Here is a 20,650-nt window from a genome sequence, read left to right on the forward strand (position 1 = left end):
AGACACGCCAATGTGTCTACTACACCAGGAGTGAATGGTGGTGAATCCCAAGAATAAGAATTCCCAGGCAGAGACTGGATCATGAAGGAAACAAAGCATGTGGCTTTAGACTGGGGTCCAGAGGGGCTGAGATGAGCATGTGTCTCAGATCCAGGGTTGGGTCAGATGTGAAGGCACAGAGTGTGGCCTATGCAGTTTATGTGGGTGATGCTGGGTGGGCTGGCCAATGTGTAGGAAAAGCTTAAGTGACTTCATCGAAGTCATCAAACTTTTAATTCAATAGTTCTATGAAAATCCTGTTTTTCCCCCCATAGGATGTTAGCCTAAAAATAAACAAATTTCCTATAAGCTGTAAAATTCAAGACTAGTATGAGGCTCTTTATTGAGCTGCACAAGCACAGGAGAGTTGATTACCACGCTGGTGTCTTCAGCCTGAACAGCTTCTCAGATGCCTGAATAACCCTCAGATGGTCATTGGCCAGGACACTGGCTCCCAGAAAAAATCCAACTTCCCAATAGCTCTGGAGTTTCTCCAAGTTCCCCTTTTTACCCAGAAGGCTGCTCAGCTTCACTCCTAGACGATGAACAGAAAGCAGAGAATTATATACAAGGCAGAGCTGACCTTCCACTCAGATACACAATTAAGTTTTCTTTGTCCTTAAAGATCAAAATAGCCTTATGTTTCTGATGACGGATGTGGTTCAAACTCGCAATAAGGACAGTAAGGAGTGGCACTATTAGGCCATGTGGTCTTGTTGGAGGACGTTTGTCACTGTTGAGGTGGGTTTTGAGGCCCTCCTCCTAGCTGCCTAGAAGCCAGTCTTCTAGCTGCCTTCAGATCAAGATGTAGAACTCTTGGCTCCTCCAGCACCATGTCTGCCTACGTGCTTCCTGCCATGATGATCGTGGACTGAATCTCAGAAAGTACAAGCCAGCTCCAATTAAATGTTGTCCACTCTAAGAGTTGCCTTGGTCATGGTGTCTCTTCACAGCATGAATAAGGCAGACACATTTATTGTCTTACTAAACAAAATGTACACACAAGGTTTAAAAATTCTCTCTTAAAACTTGTATTCGTTTTTATGTGTCTGAGTGGCTTTTGGCCACATGAATGTATGTGCATGTCTGATGCCCTGGGAGGTCATAAGAAGGTGGTGGATGCTCTGGGACTAGCGTTTCGGATGGTCATAGTCCACAGTGTGAGTGCAGAGACAGCCTGGCTTCATACTTGGGGTAGAGTGTTTATACTGCTACCAGGTCTTCATCCTGACATATTGTCACCTGCCATGGCTGGACTCCCTATGAGTCGATTGATTATTGATCATTCTGCCAATAACTCAGCAAGGGATTTACTGAGCCATATCCACTAGGTACTTAGTGGGCGTTGGCCTCTGCCTGCTGGCCAAGAAGCATTGGCTGAAAGGCTAGTCATCATGATACAGCATAACAGCAGAAACGGTGTCCCTTACGGTGCACTCGGCTGTGTTCTAGATACCAAACATGTGCTAACTTGCTGCCTCCCCGCCCCCTCTGTTTCAGCTTTGTCTCTCTCTAGCTCCAGCCTTGAGTTCCCAACACCTACCTGCCCAACTCGGTGTTTCATATTTCACACCCATGATGTTCTCTTGTCCAGAGCACCCTGTACACCTTATTCAGCAGACTCGTTCTCAGATGTCCACTGAGGGGCCACCTCCTCAGGAAACCCACTAGAGCCCTAGCCTGAGCTCAGTGTGCCTTGTGCCCGTTCTCAACAACAGCAGGCTGAGAGGACACCCTGAGTCCTCTACAAGAAAGTGTTCTTAACTGCTGAGCCACCTCTCCCACCCCAGAAAAAATGACCTTTAACTGAAAAATCCAACAGTCATCTATATACCACAGTCTGGAACGTTCACGTATCTATTATGTGTATAGATCATAAGATGAGAAAATCCGGGATATTGTTGCATAAACCCCTTTCTTCTCTTGTTATATGCTGGATTATGAAATAATTTGAAAGGGGATTTTCTTGCTATTTAGCATGGAAAATATGTGACTAAACTAAAACATAAGTGTATATTCCTATGTAATGTATAGGCTACTTCTGTATGTGTAGTGTGCACATATACTTACAAACATTATGCACCGCTCAGCTACATCTCCAGCCCGTTACTGTCACTGTCTGACAAGGCACAATAGCATGATTTGTATTCGCCAACTGTTTTATTATAACTGTCTTGTATTATTTTGTACTTTATATTGATTTGCTTAAAATATGTCCCCGTGAAACTGCTTAATTCTACCAGTATCCATTACGACAATTTTTCGAGGCCAGACCTTGTTGCACGTGCCTACAGACTGAATTCAAGACCAGCCTGGAAACTTGCTGAGACTGTCAGAGAGACGAGGATTAAGGGGAGGCTGAGGCACAGAGCTCACTGGGGAGTCCACATGTAGTATGTGTGTGGCTCCGAGTTTAATTCCCAGGACCACAAAAAAAAAAAAAAAAAAAAAAAAAAAAAAAAAAAAAAAACAAAATAAAACTGTTCTTAAAACTTAAAAAGGTAGGTCATAGCATTGTGACAGGCCACGGGGCCATAAGGCTGTTCAAGGAAAATGTAATTACTACTTATTTAAGGTTCATTAATAGGAGTTTACTTATTAACGTGTAAGTATTAATCTGTCTAACATTTAAGTAATTTGTCTCACAAAACATATAAACTCTAAGATTTGTGGCCTGTTGGAACATAAACAGCTTCAAATTCAATCAAGTGTAGATCTCCTTACCCGAATACTTCTTGTTAAATCTTTATTGCTGCCTAAACGGTCTTTGACTCAGACATATAATCTTATTTAGGGTTTTCACATTAAAATGATTTATATCGGTGTCTATTTCATATTTTCTGAGAGTAATAATTTTACCCTTTTGAAAATTGTAACTAAAACAAAATAACCTTTACCTTTTAAAGGTTACTTTTTATTATGTAACTTACTTAAACCATAAATACTTTTGGGGAAAATGGACATTTGAACATTCTTCACATTTTGAGGATAAATTAAAAAGATAAAAGCTTTGCCACCAGACAATTTCTAGAGCTGGGAACAGGTGCACCTGCACATGCAGACATATCACAGATCTTCCATGGATGTGCAAAACAAAATGTTTACAAATTGTGCAGGAAAAACAAGATGCTACAAATGTGTGTACTAGCCTTAGTTGAAAATAAACAACTTTTCATGATGTCACTTTTGTATAAAGACAGTGGTGCCCAGATGAAGTGTGAGAGTCTTACTGCTTAGAAGGAAAGCTGCAACAGGTACAATAAAATTTCAACACTTTTTGTCGTAGGATAGTGATATTTGGCTACATGGCAGAAACTTATCAAATGATCATGACACCAGCCTTTCAACACTTGGAAAAATGTTCTTAAAATTATTTTTACATTTATTTACATGTGTGTGTATGTATGTGTATGTTTGTGTGTATGTATGTATGTGTTTATATGTGTATGTGCATGTGTATATGTGTGTATGTGTGTGTAGTTTGTGTATGTATGTTTATGTGTGTATATATGTATGAATATGTATATGTTCACATGTGTGTGTGTTCTCACTTGTGTGTGTCCACCATCACAGTCAAGCTTATACCATAGTATGCATGTAGATGTCAGAGGACAATGTGAGAGACTTGGCTGTTTAATTCAACCATGTGATTTCAGATCAAATCCAGGTCATAAGGCTTTGTAGCAAGTACTCTCACCTACTGCCATCTTACCAGCCTCAAAATGTATTATTATCCTTAATAAGAAACAGTATTTTAACACATGGGTACGTCGTAAATTACTTACCCAAAACAGATGGGCAGCCATGTTTTATTACGTTTTCGTATACTTAGTTTTGCCTACCCACTCAGTTCCCTCTGAATCACAACGTTCTAAGTGCTGAGTTTTTCTAAGGAGATGAGCGATTACTCCTTCTGTGTTTGCTCTGCACTAAGGCAACACAGCACAGTTCTTCCCCTTGCCAGTTGTGAGAATTTCATATCCATTCAGCATTTCCAATCTTGTTTTATTTTACTGACACATGATCTTATTGTGTACCCTAGACTGGCCTCAAATTCATAATCTTCCTGCCTTTACTTACTGCTGCTGGCACCATAGGTATGTGGATTAGAACACTGCCCCCAACCCCTTTTAAAGCCCTTGTGATTATCGATCTTTTCTTGTTTATTTTACACATGAACTTGTTTGTCCTTCAAATATGATGCGTGTTAAAATATTGGTGTTAAAATATACAGAAGGATTACAAGAACATTCCACCAGTTCATCTTTGATCCTTTTTTGTTTCATTTACATATTGGTTGGTTGGTTTTTTGAGACAAGGGTTTCTCTGTATAGACCAGGCTGGTCTCAGACACAGAGATCCACCTACCCCTTCTTACCAAGTGCTGGGATTAAAGGTGTGTGCCACAACTGTCCAGCTTATTTTGACTTTCACTTTTTATTGCTTCGTGCTGCTGATATTTGAACTCAGGTCCTTGTGCTTGCACGGTGAGTACTTTATGAGCCGAGCGCCTCCCAGCTCCTCCAATGTTTTTATGTTTGTGAGGATTTTCTTTTTCATATACGTTTAATATATTATGGAACTAAAGATCTTAGTATATAAAATTGTACCTATACTTAGGATCTTTCCACAGAAGCTCTCTTTAGAAGTATTTATACTGGGTTCTAGGCCACAATATTTTCCTTCCTAAATGCTAGGATCATGTGTGCCCCGGAACACTTTTAAAGGTACTTATGCATGATTCCTGAGGTAACTACACCGATTATAATTTACCAAGTCCTTACCAGTAGAGTAAAATTTTTTCTATGTTCTATTTTTTTTTTTTTTTTTGGCTAATGTTATAAGCAATGAATGTTGTGTCCTTGCTATTTTGAATAATTTCCCACTATTTCTTTCACTGAATTGCCTGCTTACGTGGTTTGGATTTTAGCACACAGCTCTCATTAGAACTGGCTGACTTGTAAGCGCTGCGTTTTCAATAGTGTACTTTTCATCACAGCGTTTTCAGCTACTGCCTGCTTCTAAATTCAAGGCTATTCTAATGGACAAAGGAGGACACAGAGCTCCGACCAAACACTCACTAGTTGCCTAGCACTGAGCACATTAAAACTGCTGACTCTTCCAATCCACACAGCACAATGAGCGCCTCCTTTTCAAACAAGTCCTGAGAGGCCCGGTAGCTCCCTAAAAGGCAGATTGCAGTCTTTCACTTTGGCTTCCTATTATGAAGAGTTTCAAAGGTACATGAGTATAAAATATTCTATAGTAAGGGAGGGGGGAGCCAATGCTCAGGGGTAGAACACTGACCTAGCAAACGTCCAACACGTGTGTATGCACTCATACACACACATGTACCACTATAAATGACCGGTTTTGTGACTAATGTTAACGTGTTATTATTCCAGCTCCTTGATTATTTTTGCTGAACCTTTTCAAACTAAATTGCAGATATAATATTTCATGTTTACAGATTATCAGGAATCTTTAAAATTCCCCTATGACTATCTTCCCATTAAAATTGTAATTCCCTAATGTTATATACTAGCTTGTCCTGATTAAATCCTCTGCTACCTAAATGGCCCCCTTTGTTTGTCTTTTCATAACCAAGGTCATTTCATTCCATTTGGCATTTGTCACTCGGAATATCTTCCAATCTACCTAATTCAACCATGCTTTTCTTCCTATGACGCAGATGTCCCCTCTTCCCCCACCCAAAGTAGAGGCGCCTTCTTACAGAATGTCCTTGTACTCTGGATCTGTCCACTGGAATTTCCTAGCAGTCCCTAACTTGTTTCATTAGATCTCTGGATTCCTACTAAATGTATATTGGACTTTAAGTTTAGTTAAACATTTCTGGTGAGGATACTTCACAAGGGCACTATATTCCTCTTGAAATGAAGGAAAAAATGTAACAAGGTAACCACTTAAAACAGTGACCTGAGTTTGGTCACTTTGTAGACTCTTTTTCTTCTACAGACACATCTGTACTTCATCTTTGAAGATTTGTTAATGTAATTATTTGTTATGTGTATGGGCATTATATACATGTATATCTGTGTACCATGTGTGTGCGCACGCACACACGTGTGCACACACACACACATATATTGTGATGAGAGTTTCACCAGGGAACAGCTCAAGTACCATGTGAGTACGGCAAGATGCCCACTTTTTAAATAAGGCTCTTCATGTTTTGGCTCTCACTGAAAATCCTCGCCACGGTAACTATTATCATGACACCCTCAGCGGCAGCAGCTTTATCTGCTTCCTACTTTATTAATCAGGAGTCTCCAGGAGAACGTGTCCTCCTTGGGAGCAAACACACATGTAACAATCTTCAAGTGCATCAGGACAGGTAAGCCACAATGTCCTCCTAACAGGAAGGGAAAGAATCTGACCTTTCCCTTCTGAGCTCTGGTTTTCTGAGACAGTGGCCACCTTCATAAGCAGCAGAGGGAGTTCCTCATGGTAGGTAATAAATTGCTTCTGTCTTAATTTTTTCTTATCTTTAGGGACACATGGATCTTCATATTCAGTACTAATTATAATTCATCATTTTTGCTGTTTGAAAGCTTTGTTTGTTCTAGTTTGGTTTGAGGGGTTTTTTTTTGTTTGTTTTGGGTTTTTTCTTTTCTTTTCTTGCTTAATTTTTTAGGGGAAATTGTACAGCCAAGGTTGTCACTGACCTTCTAATTCCCCTGCCTCCTCCATTCCTGGGTTCTGGGATTACAGGTGTGACCACCATGCCACTTAGATGGTGCTCGGGATGGAACCAGAGTTTCCTGTATGTCAGACAAGCACTCTCCCAACATGAGCATTTTAATGTTCAGAAAACATGGGATTAAAATAGTAACTCATCTCATTTCCAGACTCAAGGTTCTTTTTCCTTCATCACCATTACTGATACAGATGCAAACAGTAATTCCGACTCTCCATAAAATGTACCAAAGTCTAAAATTCCCACAGAGGACATGAGAAACTACTTTTTACTTGGCTGATGTTAAAATATATTAATTTTCAAGGCCGTGAAGCTGGAGACAGGCAGAGAATTTAAGATGCGATCCTGTGTTTTAAATGCTAGCTCTAAGTACTTGAACCATCAATTTTTGTTTTTGTTTTTTTTTTTTTTTTTTTTTTTTTTTTTAAAGAAGACCTATGAAGCAATTAGTATAACCTTAAACAAGACCATAACTATAATTGAGAGTCTGTGATGGTTTGGACTGGATTGTGTATGAGACACTTGAGGCTTAGAATAGAGGTACTGGGCAGTATCTCTACCTTTAATAAGCAAAGACTTGTGGGAGGAGGTTAGCTCATGGGAGTGAGCTGTTACACAAGAGCAAGCAAGTCCTCTCACCGATAATACCCGCATTCCTGCACCATCACGAAACTGTTCCCTCTTGACAGCCACCACAATGGGATACAGCCAAGAGGCCCCCAAGGAACTAAACCAATGGGTTCCTAGACCTTGAACTTTCAGCCTGTCAACCTGTGGTTTAAGTAAACTATTCATCCTCTGATATTTTGTTATAGTAGAAGAAAATGGACTTCAGATCCATTTTGGCTACAGATCATAACCCTTAAGAATTATTTCTTAGAGACTTGAAATCTTCAGATTTAGTGATTTTCTTGTCAGACTTTGTTTAAATTTTTTCCTTCATAGAAAGAAAACTAAGAAGATATCATAAAAATGAAAATGATTATTATGATGGTTTATTAATTCAGACTAAATCATGTTTTAAGATGCCAACACAATGAATGGAAGAAGTTATAAATTTAAATTTTTGATTAGAAATTTAAATAAAATAATATATTTAAATATGCCAGGCATAACCATTAGCCTTTTCTTTATGTAATATTTAATACTGTTATATAAGCTTATTAATTTATTTGCCTAAACCATTTTGTTTTTAATACATATAATCTAAACTTTATAAAAATTAGTTTTAGGTCAGCTCAGTTTTGATTGGCATAATTTATGACTAAATACAGTATAACCTAGAAAGCTAAATATCATCGCATGGGTGTGTAGAAATTATAGTATACATGGTAGCATTGTGTAAGCCTGTGTAAGTCTTCATATACATTGAAACTTACACATTTAAATTATTTAATTTTGTGTGTGTGCATGTGTCTTGTGTGTAAGGAGGGTGCACATGTGTGTGTGTAGGGGGATAGTGAGCAAGCTCCTGTGTGGTCCTTCAGCTGCCAAGCATCTTAGCAGTTGTTTACTTTTGAGGTAGCATCTCTCGCTGGCCTAGGCTCACCAAGTGGACTGAGCTGTCTAAACTGGAAGGCCCAGGAAAGATGCCTGACTGTGCCCACCTTCCCAATGCAGAGGACTCCAAGTGGTCCATCACACCTAGCTCTGTGTGATTCGAGCTGAGGGGAATGATGGGTCAAAGTCACATTTCCCTAACTGCACAGCATGCGCTTTTACCAACAGAGTTATGTCCCCAGCCCACTTCTCAAAAATTTTAGTTAACTTGGTTTTTGAATGCTCATTTAACATGTGTTGTGAGTTCTTCTTGGGATAAAATGCAGTATTTACTTGGCGAAGTTACATTACAGTTCTCCCAACCTCAGAGCACTGACTGGTCTCATCTACACGACACTTAAAAACGAGACCAGGAACAAGTACATTTCCAAACCGCTACGACAGCTCAACCTACAGATACACATCGGCGTCAAATCCCACGAGGACTAAAAGGCTCCCATAAAGCTTCACTTTTGTGTTCTAGGGCACAGCAACGAAAATGTCTGGACCACCGGTAGAGCTTTTAAAATTGAGATAGACTGTTTTAATATCATTTCTAAAATGCCCAAGTTGATGTTTATTTTTACTTTCTGATTTTCAGTTATGAACTGAAAACTTATTTCACTTGATTTTAGAAGAAAGGGTGGAAGAAGTGATCTAATTAACCAACATGTGACATCAGGTGGAGCTTGGAGTGTTAAACAGAAAAGTCTGGTGTGTTTATTGTTAGTGTTTGGAGTTGGGCTTCCATCAGTCCTTCAGCCTGGGACTCTATCTACCCTCAAAAATGTCTTAGAACGGTGCAGGATAAAACCTTCAGAGCCCTTCTCAGATGATGTCTTTTTTAAAAGCATAGGATTTATTTTTTTCTTAGAGACACCTAAATCATTTTCAACTTTAAAATATTTTTTAAAAATTATTTTACAATGAATAATTTAATTAATAAGTGGTTTTTTTTTCTCCCTTGCAAAAATAAGGCCAAAAACTTCTGTGGCTGTGGTAATAATTCCTCCAAGAGCTGGGAAGGTCTATAAGGAGGTGTTTAGCCATTCACTGGGACAAAATCTGGGTTACCACTGAAGAAAGGCCAGGATCTGGAAGTGAGTAAGAAGAATGCTATCAAATCCTAAATTACCGCAAACAGATTCGAAAAAAGGTGAACAGGAAGAGAGAAGGGCATGTTCTATCAAGGGAAATACTTCAGGAACACTGGGGGAACAGGTTACCACCAAGAGTGTCACCCAAGTTACTGCTCTTCTAGGGACTTTGCAGACTTCACCCACCACCAAGAAATCACAGGGGCAGTTGTGTTTGAGGCAAAAACAAAACAACCCCTCCCAAATTCCCCAAAACCAAAAAGAACAGAAGTGAGCTAGTCAGCTAGCCTGCCTGTGGTCCATCCATCCTTCCTTTCCCTTTCTCCCTCCTCCTTTCCCTCTCTCCCTGCTCCTTCCTCCCCCACCCTTCACTTCCTTTCCTTCCATTTTAGTTTTGTTCTTGGGTTGAGACTCAGTCCCACACAGCCCAGGCAATTCTCAAACTCACCACGTAGCTGAGGGATGACCTCAAACTGTTCTTGGAACTCTTGCCTCCACCTTCTGAGTGCTGGGCTTACAGGTTTGCACCACACACCCAGCTGTCGACTGATTTTGGTTTCTCTTGAAGGCACCAGGAACCCACAACCTTAAACACGCCTTGTATTCCACAAAGCTAACTGCACCCGGGGACTGAACAAAGAAGCTGTATCATCAACGTGAGTTTGAGTTGTAACAATATGAACCAAGGACTTTAGAAAACGTAAAAGTGTGAGCTATATCCCGATACTAGAATTCTGTACAAAGGTATGAAATTCTGATCCAGGGACCTTAGTAAAACACCCTGTCACACACAAATTTAGCCGAGATATAATAAAAAATGCAAGGCTCATCTCCTTTGTACCACCAATTCTGGGTCCAGTTTCTTGATTTTCTTTAAAAATGTTAAGCTGCAGTTACCAACTTTCCGAAGCTCAAAGGAAGATTCAAACTGGTGCCCGGCGGCCAGCAAGAGGACTGCGTAATTAATTCCTGACTGTAGTGTTGGCTCAGACTCAAATGCCTTTTTGAACCTAAGGGGAAAAAATACAAGTTTACTTTTTTAATCATGAAACCCTGGGTATGCAGTAACTTCTGTTTGCATAAGTTCCATGCCCAAGCAAAAATTATTCCATTGGCTTTCGCCCCAGAATCCAGTGTGCTATTAAAATTTAATGCTTACGTAACTGCATGCCCATGACTCCACAGCTCTACTGGATCTGATACTTAACTCATCCCCAACCTACTGACCCTATCTTTTAAAAACTTTCTTATTTTCAACCAATTACCAGAAACATAGGAATGTGTATGACTGATGCTTTAAAAACGAAAACACATGGCATTTTCATTTTGTTTTGTCCAGGAATACACAAAGCTTTCATTGAGCAGTGTCCAGGCTATGCCCTGAAAGGATGGGGGACCCAGCAAGTGGTAGGACAAGGACAGAAGGCCAATTACAGGAAGAAACTAAGAGTCCAGGGTTGGGCTGCTGCATGAGTTTTGACTGCAAGCGCACAAAGCCGGTTTCTGGATGCAGATGAGCCTGCGCTCCAAGCTTAAAAGGCACACGCAAAAGGACCGGGGTTTGGATATCTACTACAGGGCTTTTTGTTTTAACAGCACTGTGCAGCTTATTAACCATTCAAGTACAGCATCAAAAAGAGCAAAACACTCTCAGTTTCTCCCCTTGAGCATCTCACGGTCTGGATCTACCTATACATCAGCTTTTAGAATATTTGTCAAGAGGGGAAAAGTAACTGACAATGGCCAGTACAGTCTTTGGATATTTAGGAAGGGGTCGGGGAGAAAGTCAGTTCTCAGGACAACTTAGCCTCGGTCTCGTCCGCAGGGTCTTTGGCTTCTTTGTTCTTCCATACCTCTTCCATGTGCTAATCCTTCTCTCACAAACGCTCCAGCTGGGCAGCCATTTGCCCCTCCTGGTTCTCTGTTAGCCTCCACATTGTGGGTCAGTTTCTCCTCTGCCATTTTGCTGAAGTTCTTGTTCTCCTCGGTGGCTTTCTGGAACACTTCTTCTTCATGCTCCCGATTCTCAGCAAGCTGCTTCAAGACATCCACTTCCTGAGGCTTGCATCTTTCTTCTGCAGCTTCTAATTTCTTCTGAATTTCCTCCAGGGAAAGATCCTTCTTCTTTGAAGGGGAAAGGGGGAAATCGGGGACAGAGTCTTTTGACCGAGGGCTGAGAATCAGCTCAAAAGCCTGGCCTGAAGCACGCTTCTCCAGCTCTTTCACCTGAGTATGGGAAGATGCCACGTCGAACAGAAGACAAGAGGCTGGCCGTACACTCCACACAACCCACTGGTGAGGAAAGCCCTGCTCGGCCCAGCTGCCTGGCCGTACTCTCTTCTACAGGTTTTAAGGTAACACAGGCTAGGGGCAAATTGAGGGATTCCACACATGCACTAAGCAGGAAATTATATCAATAATTATTTCCTTTGAACACATGAAGAAAAAAAGGGAAAATATAAACATTCTGGTCCCCAACAGAATCTGCTTGAGATGAGCACATGAGAAAAGGGAATCTCTATTCAAAAAGAAAATCAGAATGAAGAAAACATAGACTAAATTCCTAGTAATGACCATTTGAGGTTATATTAAAAGAAGATTACAAAAGGAAAAACATCATAGATTTCATTTAAATCATAATTTAAAATTTACATCATAAATATATGATTTTATTTAAATCATAGCTAAAACATAAGAAAAGCAAATCTGTGGTGGAAGGCAGACTATTCTATTTATATTCTTGGCTTTCATATGTACTTGATATACCTCATAATTCAAAGTTAGTTAGACATTAAGCAAAAACACATCTCTCTGGATATTGGCTCTCTTAGATAAATTTGCCGATTACTAAAGGAAATCCCAACTAAACAAAATATTTGTACCTCTTTGAGAAATATGGGTATTTCCATTCTTAATGGAAAACCAAAGTCATACCAAGGACGTCATAACTTTATGTCTTAAGGATCTTTTTGTTCACGGGCAAGTGGATGCTTCCGATAACAAAGCATGGGAAATGAAACTTTCTTTCCTCACATCATTTCAAACTACACAATACTGTTCAACAAGAAGCCAATGAGCATGGAGTATCTCTCCCATGATGGACTGCAACCCTCCAAACCGTGAGCCCACACAAGCCCTTTTCCTAAGTTGTTTCTGTCACGCATTTCTTTCACAGCAACAAGGGAAGTAACCAACACAAGAGGGAAGTGTGTACAAGCTGAACTTTATATACGCCTGGAGACTGATGTACGGCAGCACCACCACTGAACTAAAATGCTAGAGAAAAGACAAATACTGCATGTTTTCCCTTCTTTGTGGAAGCTAGCATTCAAGCGCTTACGAAGGTGAGGCACAACGCATAAACCACAGAGGACAGCTACACAGTAAGAGGCTATCGGGCAGGGGAAGTAGATGATAGTTATGAAGAGACAGGCGGTGGGTACTGGAGTGGGCACACTAAACAGGGAGAAGGGAGAGAAGCAACTAACACTAAGGGCCATTTGAGGGGTCATATAGAAGCTTACAACTGGAGAAGCTTCTTAAAATACATACATAGATGAAAGAAACGTAAATAAAGCCACCCATGGACAGTGAAGCTTTAACTACACACCTTTTGCCAAGTGAGACTTTCAGTGTCAGGAACTGATTGCATTGAGCTGTTGCAAAGGGCCAACAAGGAAACCCCCAAACATCTCAGGGTAATGCCAAGGCTATTGTATGCTCTCCACAAATGGATGGTGAGGCCCTACTGCTGAAGACATTTATCCATCTCATTCATCACAGAAGTCAGCTGGTACCTACCAAGAACTTTCACTCCTACGGACTAATGCTCACAGTCCTGGAAGGTACTGTGTGTGTTACCAGAGGAGAAAGGTAAACACTACTGCAGCTTTGAACTCTACCATATACAATAGTAACCTGCATGCATGGTGTGCTGGTGCGTAAGTGCTGTGGGAGCAAATAAGGTGGGTGGGTGAGGAAGTTGGCAGGGGGGATCTGAAAGAAGTTGAGGGAGGGGGAACTGCAATTGGAATATACTGTGTGGAAAAAAAGTAATTTTTTCAATTAAAAATGATGCCACTCCAAAAATCGTGAAATTTGCCTATCTCTAAAGTAAAATAAAATTCTAGAGACAGAAATGTTCTTCTAAAAAGAGTTGGCTTCTTGTTGATCATAAGATCAGGTTCTCTCCCTGATATAAACAGAGAGATTCTGCCTGTTTGGAGGTCTGTTTGGGAGAACTGAAACTCATGAAGTACTTGATAACTGCATAGGTTGGAAATTTAAAAGAGCCTCAGACAATACGGCTGACCTTTTCCCCATAGGATGTGTTGAAGAACCGTCTGGGTTCTACAGCAGTCTGGGATGGGGAATGCTTGGATGGCGGAGAGAAAATGTACGCCTCGTAATGTTCAAGTCCCACTAAGTTAACATCTCCTTAGGCAAAAGAACCTGGACACAAAGGTCTCAGTCAAAGGCATTTCTGACGTTGGGGAGATGCGTCAGCAAACATGAAAGCTGAGTTTGGTTCTGCACCATCCGTGTGAAACTCTGGGCACCACAGCACACACTTATAACTGGAGTACTGGGTAGTAGAGACAAGTGGCTACCTGGACCTCATTAGCCAGGCAGGATGGCTGAGGCAGCAAGTTCATTGAGAGAGTCTGTCTAAAAACAAATAAGCTGGAGAAAGATTGAGGAAAACACCCCATGGTGACCTCTAGGCTTCGTAATTCGTACATTATAATGCACGTGAAAGAACTCATACAGACACATGAACATGCAAATACACCCCACACATAAACACTGAAAGAAGAGAGAAGAAATTATGGTTTAGAGCTGAAGAATAAAAATGCTTGATCCCAAACCCCAAAACGTGGACAAGAAATCTCCCAGTGTTCAAGGGATCAAGAGGGGAACCTTCCAGGCTCTCTGTCAAAAGTCAAAGATGGTCACAGCCCAGACATGGACAAAACAGACAGATCGGCTCCACCCAAGCTGAACTCGGACACAGTTCAACTCTGCTGCACTGGCTGACCTCAGCAGCCTTCTGACCTATGTGCTCTATGAGAGAAAGCACTAATTTTACTACTAATATAACTCTGAAATGCAAAATGCTTTGAGTACAATGAATTATGAAGCACGGAAAGGGGTGACCCGAGAGAACCACTAGAGAAGAAAGAGTCAGCTCGGGCAAGAAAGGCGGAGGCGCACGTTTATCTAGAAGATAGAGTCTTTAGATGCAGCCTTTAAAATACACAAAGGGAAAGAAAACGGGAGAAGATAAAGAAAATGAATGAAAGGAACAACTTTAACACAGAGTTGGAGTCTTAACAACATCGAATTATCTGAACCGAACACACACCATATCGAAAAAGCAAAGAGGGCTTAAAGGCTAAACACAGGAGAAGATATTTTTGGCAAAGTAAAAGCAAAGCAAAACAAAAAAATAGTAAGAGAAAGAGATAAGACAAATGAACACAGTGGCCGTCCTCCTCCGTCTCTCTACAGGTATGTATCACCCAACCTAGTCTAGGAGAGAAATCTTGACCTTGGCCAGAGGGAGCTACAGCAGTCCTTAGTGTAAGAGCCATTATCAAATACGGCTAGAGCCCGGAGTCTAACCATCAGCCCCGAGAGAGGAAGAAAGGGGCAAAGGGTCAGAAAAGGAAGATAGAAAAGAGAGGAAAGTCAGCCAGAGGAGGATAAAGGCATAGCACCCTCAAAAAGAATCAATAAAACTGAGTTGGTGTTGGAATACAAACAATGGAAGACAGGAGAAATATGACTTCATCTTTAAGGTAATAAAACATGTTTTGAGACAAACAAACCCTGACACCCATGGCCAGTTGTTCCACACCACAAATACCACACCACAAATACCACCACAAAGAGCATTTTCAGAGGCAGGAAGACTGATTTGAGTTGGTGCTGAATTGCCCGGAGACAAACATCAAAATGGTGGGTATAGGACTACATATAAAGTCAATTAACTATAGCGTTTTCAATCTATTGACTATTTAAATTAGGTTTCCTGATACAATTTAAGATACTACACATAATTCGAGGACACTCTTGTGATTACTGATCTTGGTTATTAATTTTACTATCTCTGGAACCTATGAGGAACTGACTGACTCCTTCCGTCCCTCCCTCCCCCACCTCTCTTTGAGACATGTTTTCCCTCTGTAGCTCCTGCTGTTGCTATGTAGCCAGAACTGGCACAGTAGAGCAGGCTAGTCTCTAACTCAGAGTGCAGCCTGTATTTGCCTCCTGGGTGTTGGGATTAAAGATGTGCACCACCATGCCTGCCCTGTGAAAGATTTTCTTGATCTAGTTATCTGAAAGTCAAGACCCACCCAACCTTTGCCACACCTTCTAACAACAACAACAACCTTCATAAAAGGACAGGGAAAAATAGAAGCGCGCTTGCGCGCGCGCGCGTGTGTGTGTATGTGTGTGTGTGTGTGTGTGTGTGTGTGTGTGACAATTTCATGCACATATAGATTGAACTAACCACTATAATCCTATCCCCTCTAGTTTCTTTACACCCTTATAAATCACCCTCCTGTTTCCTCCCAAGCCTTGTAAGCTTCTCCCTACGATTTCCTTCCCAAACATTCATTCTTTTTAAGATCTATGGAGTTCTCTTTTGAGATTCACACCTGATAAAAAAGGAACCACAGACGCTGAAAAACCAACTCTCTGCACACTGCTTCACGGTCCTAACTCAGCATGAGCCACATTTCCACGTGGTGCACTCAGCAGATGGTCTGGTCTGTCCTGCTCTGTTCTGCTACCTGAGGTCAGCCTAAAGGAGCAGCCGCTGGTGGAATGACCAGGAAAAAGAAATGCTCACACTAAATCACAAATGATCTTACAGCATAGAATGCACATCTACCAAGACATGTACCCAGCTTAGGGGCCAGAGGTAGAAATGTGCGATCTTCCTACAGAGAACGTCTCTGTCATCCACGAGAGAAACCCGTGCTTGCTGGAAAATGCTAAGAGTACAAAAGCAGCCATCTCTGATTATTGGGTTCTTAGGCAGTGACAACTCTATGTTACTCATGGGGGCCAGTACTTATAAACCTGACAACTGTTAAAACCAGGGGGCTTTCTAACAATATGAAAACGGAAGCACAGAAAAGGTAGCCGTGTGCCGTGAGATAGGCAAGAAGGGACCTGACTTTGCTCCCTGGATTCCAAAGAGTGAGCCTTCTCTATCTCTATCACTCTCTACTCCTGGTTTGTTAAAAAGTATTTTATTTGCTTTTTTTTTTTTTTTTTTTTTTTTTTTGGTCACAGGTGTGTGTGTGCTCGCATGTGGGTGCACATCTGGAGTCCAGAGGTCAATGTCAAATGTCTCTAACCGACTTCATAAAATGGCAGATCTCCCTGGATTAATTCCCAGCCCCCATGTTTGCCTTCCATCTGCCACTGTGTCTGCTCCCCAGAAGGGCCCTGGGGACTCGAATTCAGGTTCTCTTGCTTATGTAGCAAGCGCCACGTTCAGTTCCTGCCTCAGGTTTCCCTTTGACTTCCTAACTTGGCTTCCTTCCATAATGGACCCCTTGATCCTTTAAGTCACCCTTGGTCACACTGTATCACAGCAATAAAAGAAAAAAAATCAAGACAAGTTTATTTGGGGGGGGGAAACCTTAGCAAAAGAAATAAATGTTCATGTATAAAGAAAATTCCAACAATATTTGAGTAATAGCATGGCGCTGCTTCCATTCCTGCCATTTTTGCTTTGGCACTAAATAAATCTCTGTCGAAAGGAGCTTGTAGGGTGTACTACACTCGACTCAATGTCAGGTTTGAGAAATGGTATTCTGCATCTAAATGCAGTTATATTGTGATTACATTCAGAACAAATCGCTTCTCATTCAAACTTCCAGAGTAATAAATTTTGTTCAAGAACGTTTGTTCATTAGCACCGTTTTCTGACATACTGTGAAAGAGCAAGGCCTCCCGGGTAAAGTGAGTGGTGTGTTCACAATAATGACCGTGTGCACACTTTCACCCTGGTGAAGACAGCTTTCCATCCTGGAGAAACTGGGCTCAAGCTCCATTTTGCTGTTCCTTCCCTTTGTTTGCGTCCTAACGGCTGTGGTTCTCCCAGTGACAAGGGTGATTAACTCAGAATTTCATGCCCCTTAGTGCCTCTACAGACTCCTGAAAATATCACCCATGAAAATTTCAAAGGCAAAGCAGAGAAGCATTTTTAAAAAGTAGAAAATGAGCGTGGGGTTACTTCCTGATGTGATCTGGTGACCAGGGACAGCTCTTCTCTAATTCCAATCATGTATATGCTGGCTCCTCATGTTAATAATAAAAAATATCAGAGCAGGAATTGTCAAAGTCCCGAACGCAATTTATTCCATCCTCCATTTCTACAAAATCTTTTTTGGAGAGAAAAACCATGCTGTTTTATGATCTGCCTTTAAATTTGATATATCATGATACATCACCAGAAACATTTCCCCCCAGTGCCACAAATGTCTCCCGAAAAAAATGAAATTGAGATCTCTAAAGAGATCTCTATACGGCCATATTCACAGCAGTTCCTTTATAAGATGCCAAAGATGGAAGCACCAACATGTCTGTGGGTGAATGCAGGGATGAGCAAACTGTATATACACAAAAATGTGGTGTACACACAAAATGCGGTATACACACAAAATGCAGTATATACACAAAGTGTGGTGTATACACAAAATGTGGTATACACACAAAGTGCGGTATATACACAAAGTATGGTATACACACAACATGTAGTACACATACAAAGTGTGGTATATACACAAAGTGTGGTATATAACAACATGTAGTATATATACAAAGTGTGGTATATATACACAAAGTGTGGTATATACACAAAGTGTTGTATATACACAACATGTAGTATACACACAAAATGTTATATACACACAACGTGAGGTATACACACATAAAGGACCGGTGCTCACCCTTTAGAGGAGAATGGTGCTGACACGGGCTATCATATTTCTAAACTTTGAAAATATGGTGTGAAGTCAGTTAATATAACCACAAAGCAAATGTACCTGCAACAGAGTGACAGAAACAAGGAGGAGGATTGCAAATCCCAGGGGCTATGGGACAAAGGCTAGTTATTTTAATGGGTAGAGAAATTCAGGGCTACAGGATGGAGAGAGGCCTGTGCATGGAAGGTAGTGACAGACAGACAGACAGACACCTGTATGGATGTGCTTGAAGCTACTGAACTGTCCTCTCAAACTTGGTTACCATGGTAAACTACTCTTGAGGTATATTTTGCACCATGATTGTCCAGACAAACAACACAAAGAAACCAGCCCCACAACTTTGAATGACTGATACTCCATCTTGTGAAGATGCTATCCTTTATTTTTTTTTTTAAAATTAACATTTAGGTTTCTTATTTCTTGTTAGCACAAGTCCAGTGCGGTGACTGTCATTGTAAACAAACCTTTGATTTGTAGCTGCTATTTCTTTAGGATAGGCTCCAAATGGCTTGATTCCAAAGAACATGAATTATTTCAGAGCTCTGGGTGCACAATGCCAAACAGTGTCCCAGACAGATCCAGCCGATTCATAGCCCCAAGATCACTGTGGAGACACTTTCACAAGCACCCAAGCCCAACTGTTCTCATCTCTTTCCCCCTTTGCCAAGAGATAATGAGAACAAAAAGATGTCCTGATCCTCTGACAATTACTGAAACCGAGCGGCCGCTGTTATTAGCCGGTTAGCACAGCAATTGCACCTGGTTATGGCAAACACCTGCCTCTGCTCGGCCAGTTGACATCGAGAAACAGCAAAACACTTCTACCAGGTACCGGGGCTTCAGGCAGAGAAACGATTGTACTGGCCTGTATGAACTGCACATGCCAATCCAGCACATCCAAGTTCCACTTGAGCGTGGCAATTTCACTGGAGAATATATAGCTCATCCAAAAAAAAAAAAAAAAAAAAAAAAAAAAATACACCAAGCAAAGAACTCACAGCAGATGCATACCTCCCTTTAGAATCACACGAGAAACACGAAACTATGGAACTATGGCAACACACGTGCTCCAAAAATTACCAGCCCACTAGCAGATCATCTAGTGAGGCTGAATTAAGGAAGTCCCAGAGAGCTCAGATAATCAAAGACACAGACAAGACAGTGCCCCAAGTCAGTTGTGCCAGGTGAAAGTTAAGTGTAACAGTTTTATAGTCTCTTCATAGATAAGGTCTTACAAGAGGCACAATGACAACCCTATTAATCCAAATTTCTGTGGCTTTCAAGTGATCTGCCCTTATTCACCACGCCAGAGGTCCTCTAGCCAGCATGGCACCCTGCCTGCCTCCCCAGACTTATTTAGCATCTGTGATTTTTAAAAAAGGCATACTGTTTTCATTGAACCACAGTCTAATCACATAAAGGTGAAAGAGAGTTATTTGGAGGGATTGGTCCATGAAATGTGTGGCTTGGAAACATGGAGACCCGAGTTTGCCGTCAGGAACCTATGAAGAGAAGCCCTTGGCAGCAAGCACTTGCAGTTGGCACTTCGGAGATAGATTCAGGCAGATCCCTGAAGCTCACTGGCGAGCCAAACTCCAGTACTGGATGAGGTCCAGGCCAATAGAAGGGAGGGAGGGAGAAAGGGAAGGAAGGAGGGAAGAAGAGGAAGGGGAAGGAAGGGACAGGAAGAAAGGAAAAGAGCTAGGGAGGGAAGAGAAAGAAGAGGAAAGGGGGAGGGAAAGTAGAGGGGAAGGGGGAGGGAAGGGAAAAGGGAGGGGGAGGGGAAGGGAGGGAAGAGAAAAGAGGAAGGGGAAGTAGAGGGGAAGGGAGTGAGGAAAAGAAAAAGAGAGGAAGGGAGGAAGACAGAGGGAGGGAGGAAGAGGGAAGGAAGAAAGGAAAAAGAGAAAGAGGAAAGAGAAAAGGGGGAAGAAGGAGAAAAGAGGGAGAGGGAGGGAGGGAAGAAGAGAGGAATAGAGGGAAGAAAGGAGGGAGGGAAACAGGAAGTCATGGTACCCGAAGAATGAGACCCAACGTTGTCCTCTGACTTCTACATGCATATACATGAATCAAAGTGTGATTTGCACACACGTGCGCTCGCGCACACACACAATTCTGCAATCTCAACCTAAACTATAAAGATCTCAGTACAGAAATGCAACTGGACTTCCATATCTGTGGGCTCCCCATCACAACATTCAACACGTGATAGGTTGAACATTAGGAAAATATTGTGTATATACTGAATTAGT

The 20,650-nt window shown here is 41.4% G+C and overlaps 1 protein-coding gene and 1 pseudogene across 2 annotated transcripts in view; both read right to left on the reverse strand.

The window, feature by feature from the left end:
• Nucleotides 1-20,650, reverse strand: part of MAP3K5 (mitogen-activated protein kinase kinase kinase 5) — a 181,441-nt gene that overhangs the window by 80,518 nt on the left and 80,273 nt on the right. Inside the window, exons 8-9 of the mRNA XM_080941715.1 lie at nt 10,291-10,403; nt 415-574 (exon numbers count right to left, since the gene is read on the reverse strand). Of these exons, the coding sequence (XP_080797841.1) occupies nt 415-574; nt 10,291-10,403 (273 nt within the window). The remainder of the gene's footprint in view (nt 1-414; nt 575-10,290; nt 10,404-20,650) is intronic.
• LOC308440066 (stathmin-like) lies at nt 11,187-12,339 on the reverse strand (annotated as a pseudogene). The gene is made up of 2 exons: nt 12,328-12,339; nt 11,187-11,733 (listed from the first exon to the last, which is right to left on the reverse strand). The product of its transcript is annotated as a stathmin-like (transcript).

This window comes from Micromys minutus (genome assembly GCF_963924665.1).
Source record: "Micromys minutus genome assembly, chromosome: 30".
In the NCBI taxonomy this organism is placed as follows: domain Eukaryota; kingdom Metazoa; phylum Chordata; class Mammalia; order Rodentia; family Muridae; genus Micromys; species Micromys minutus.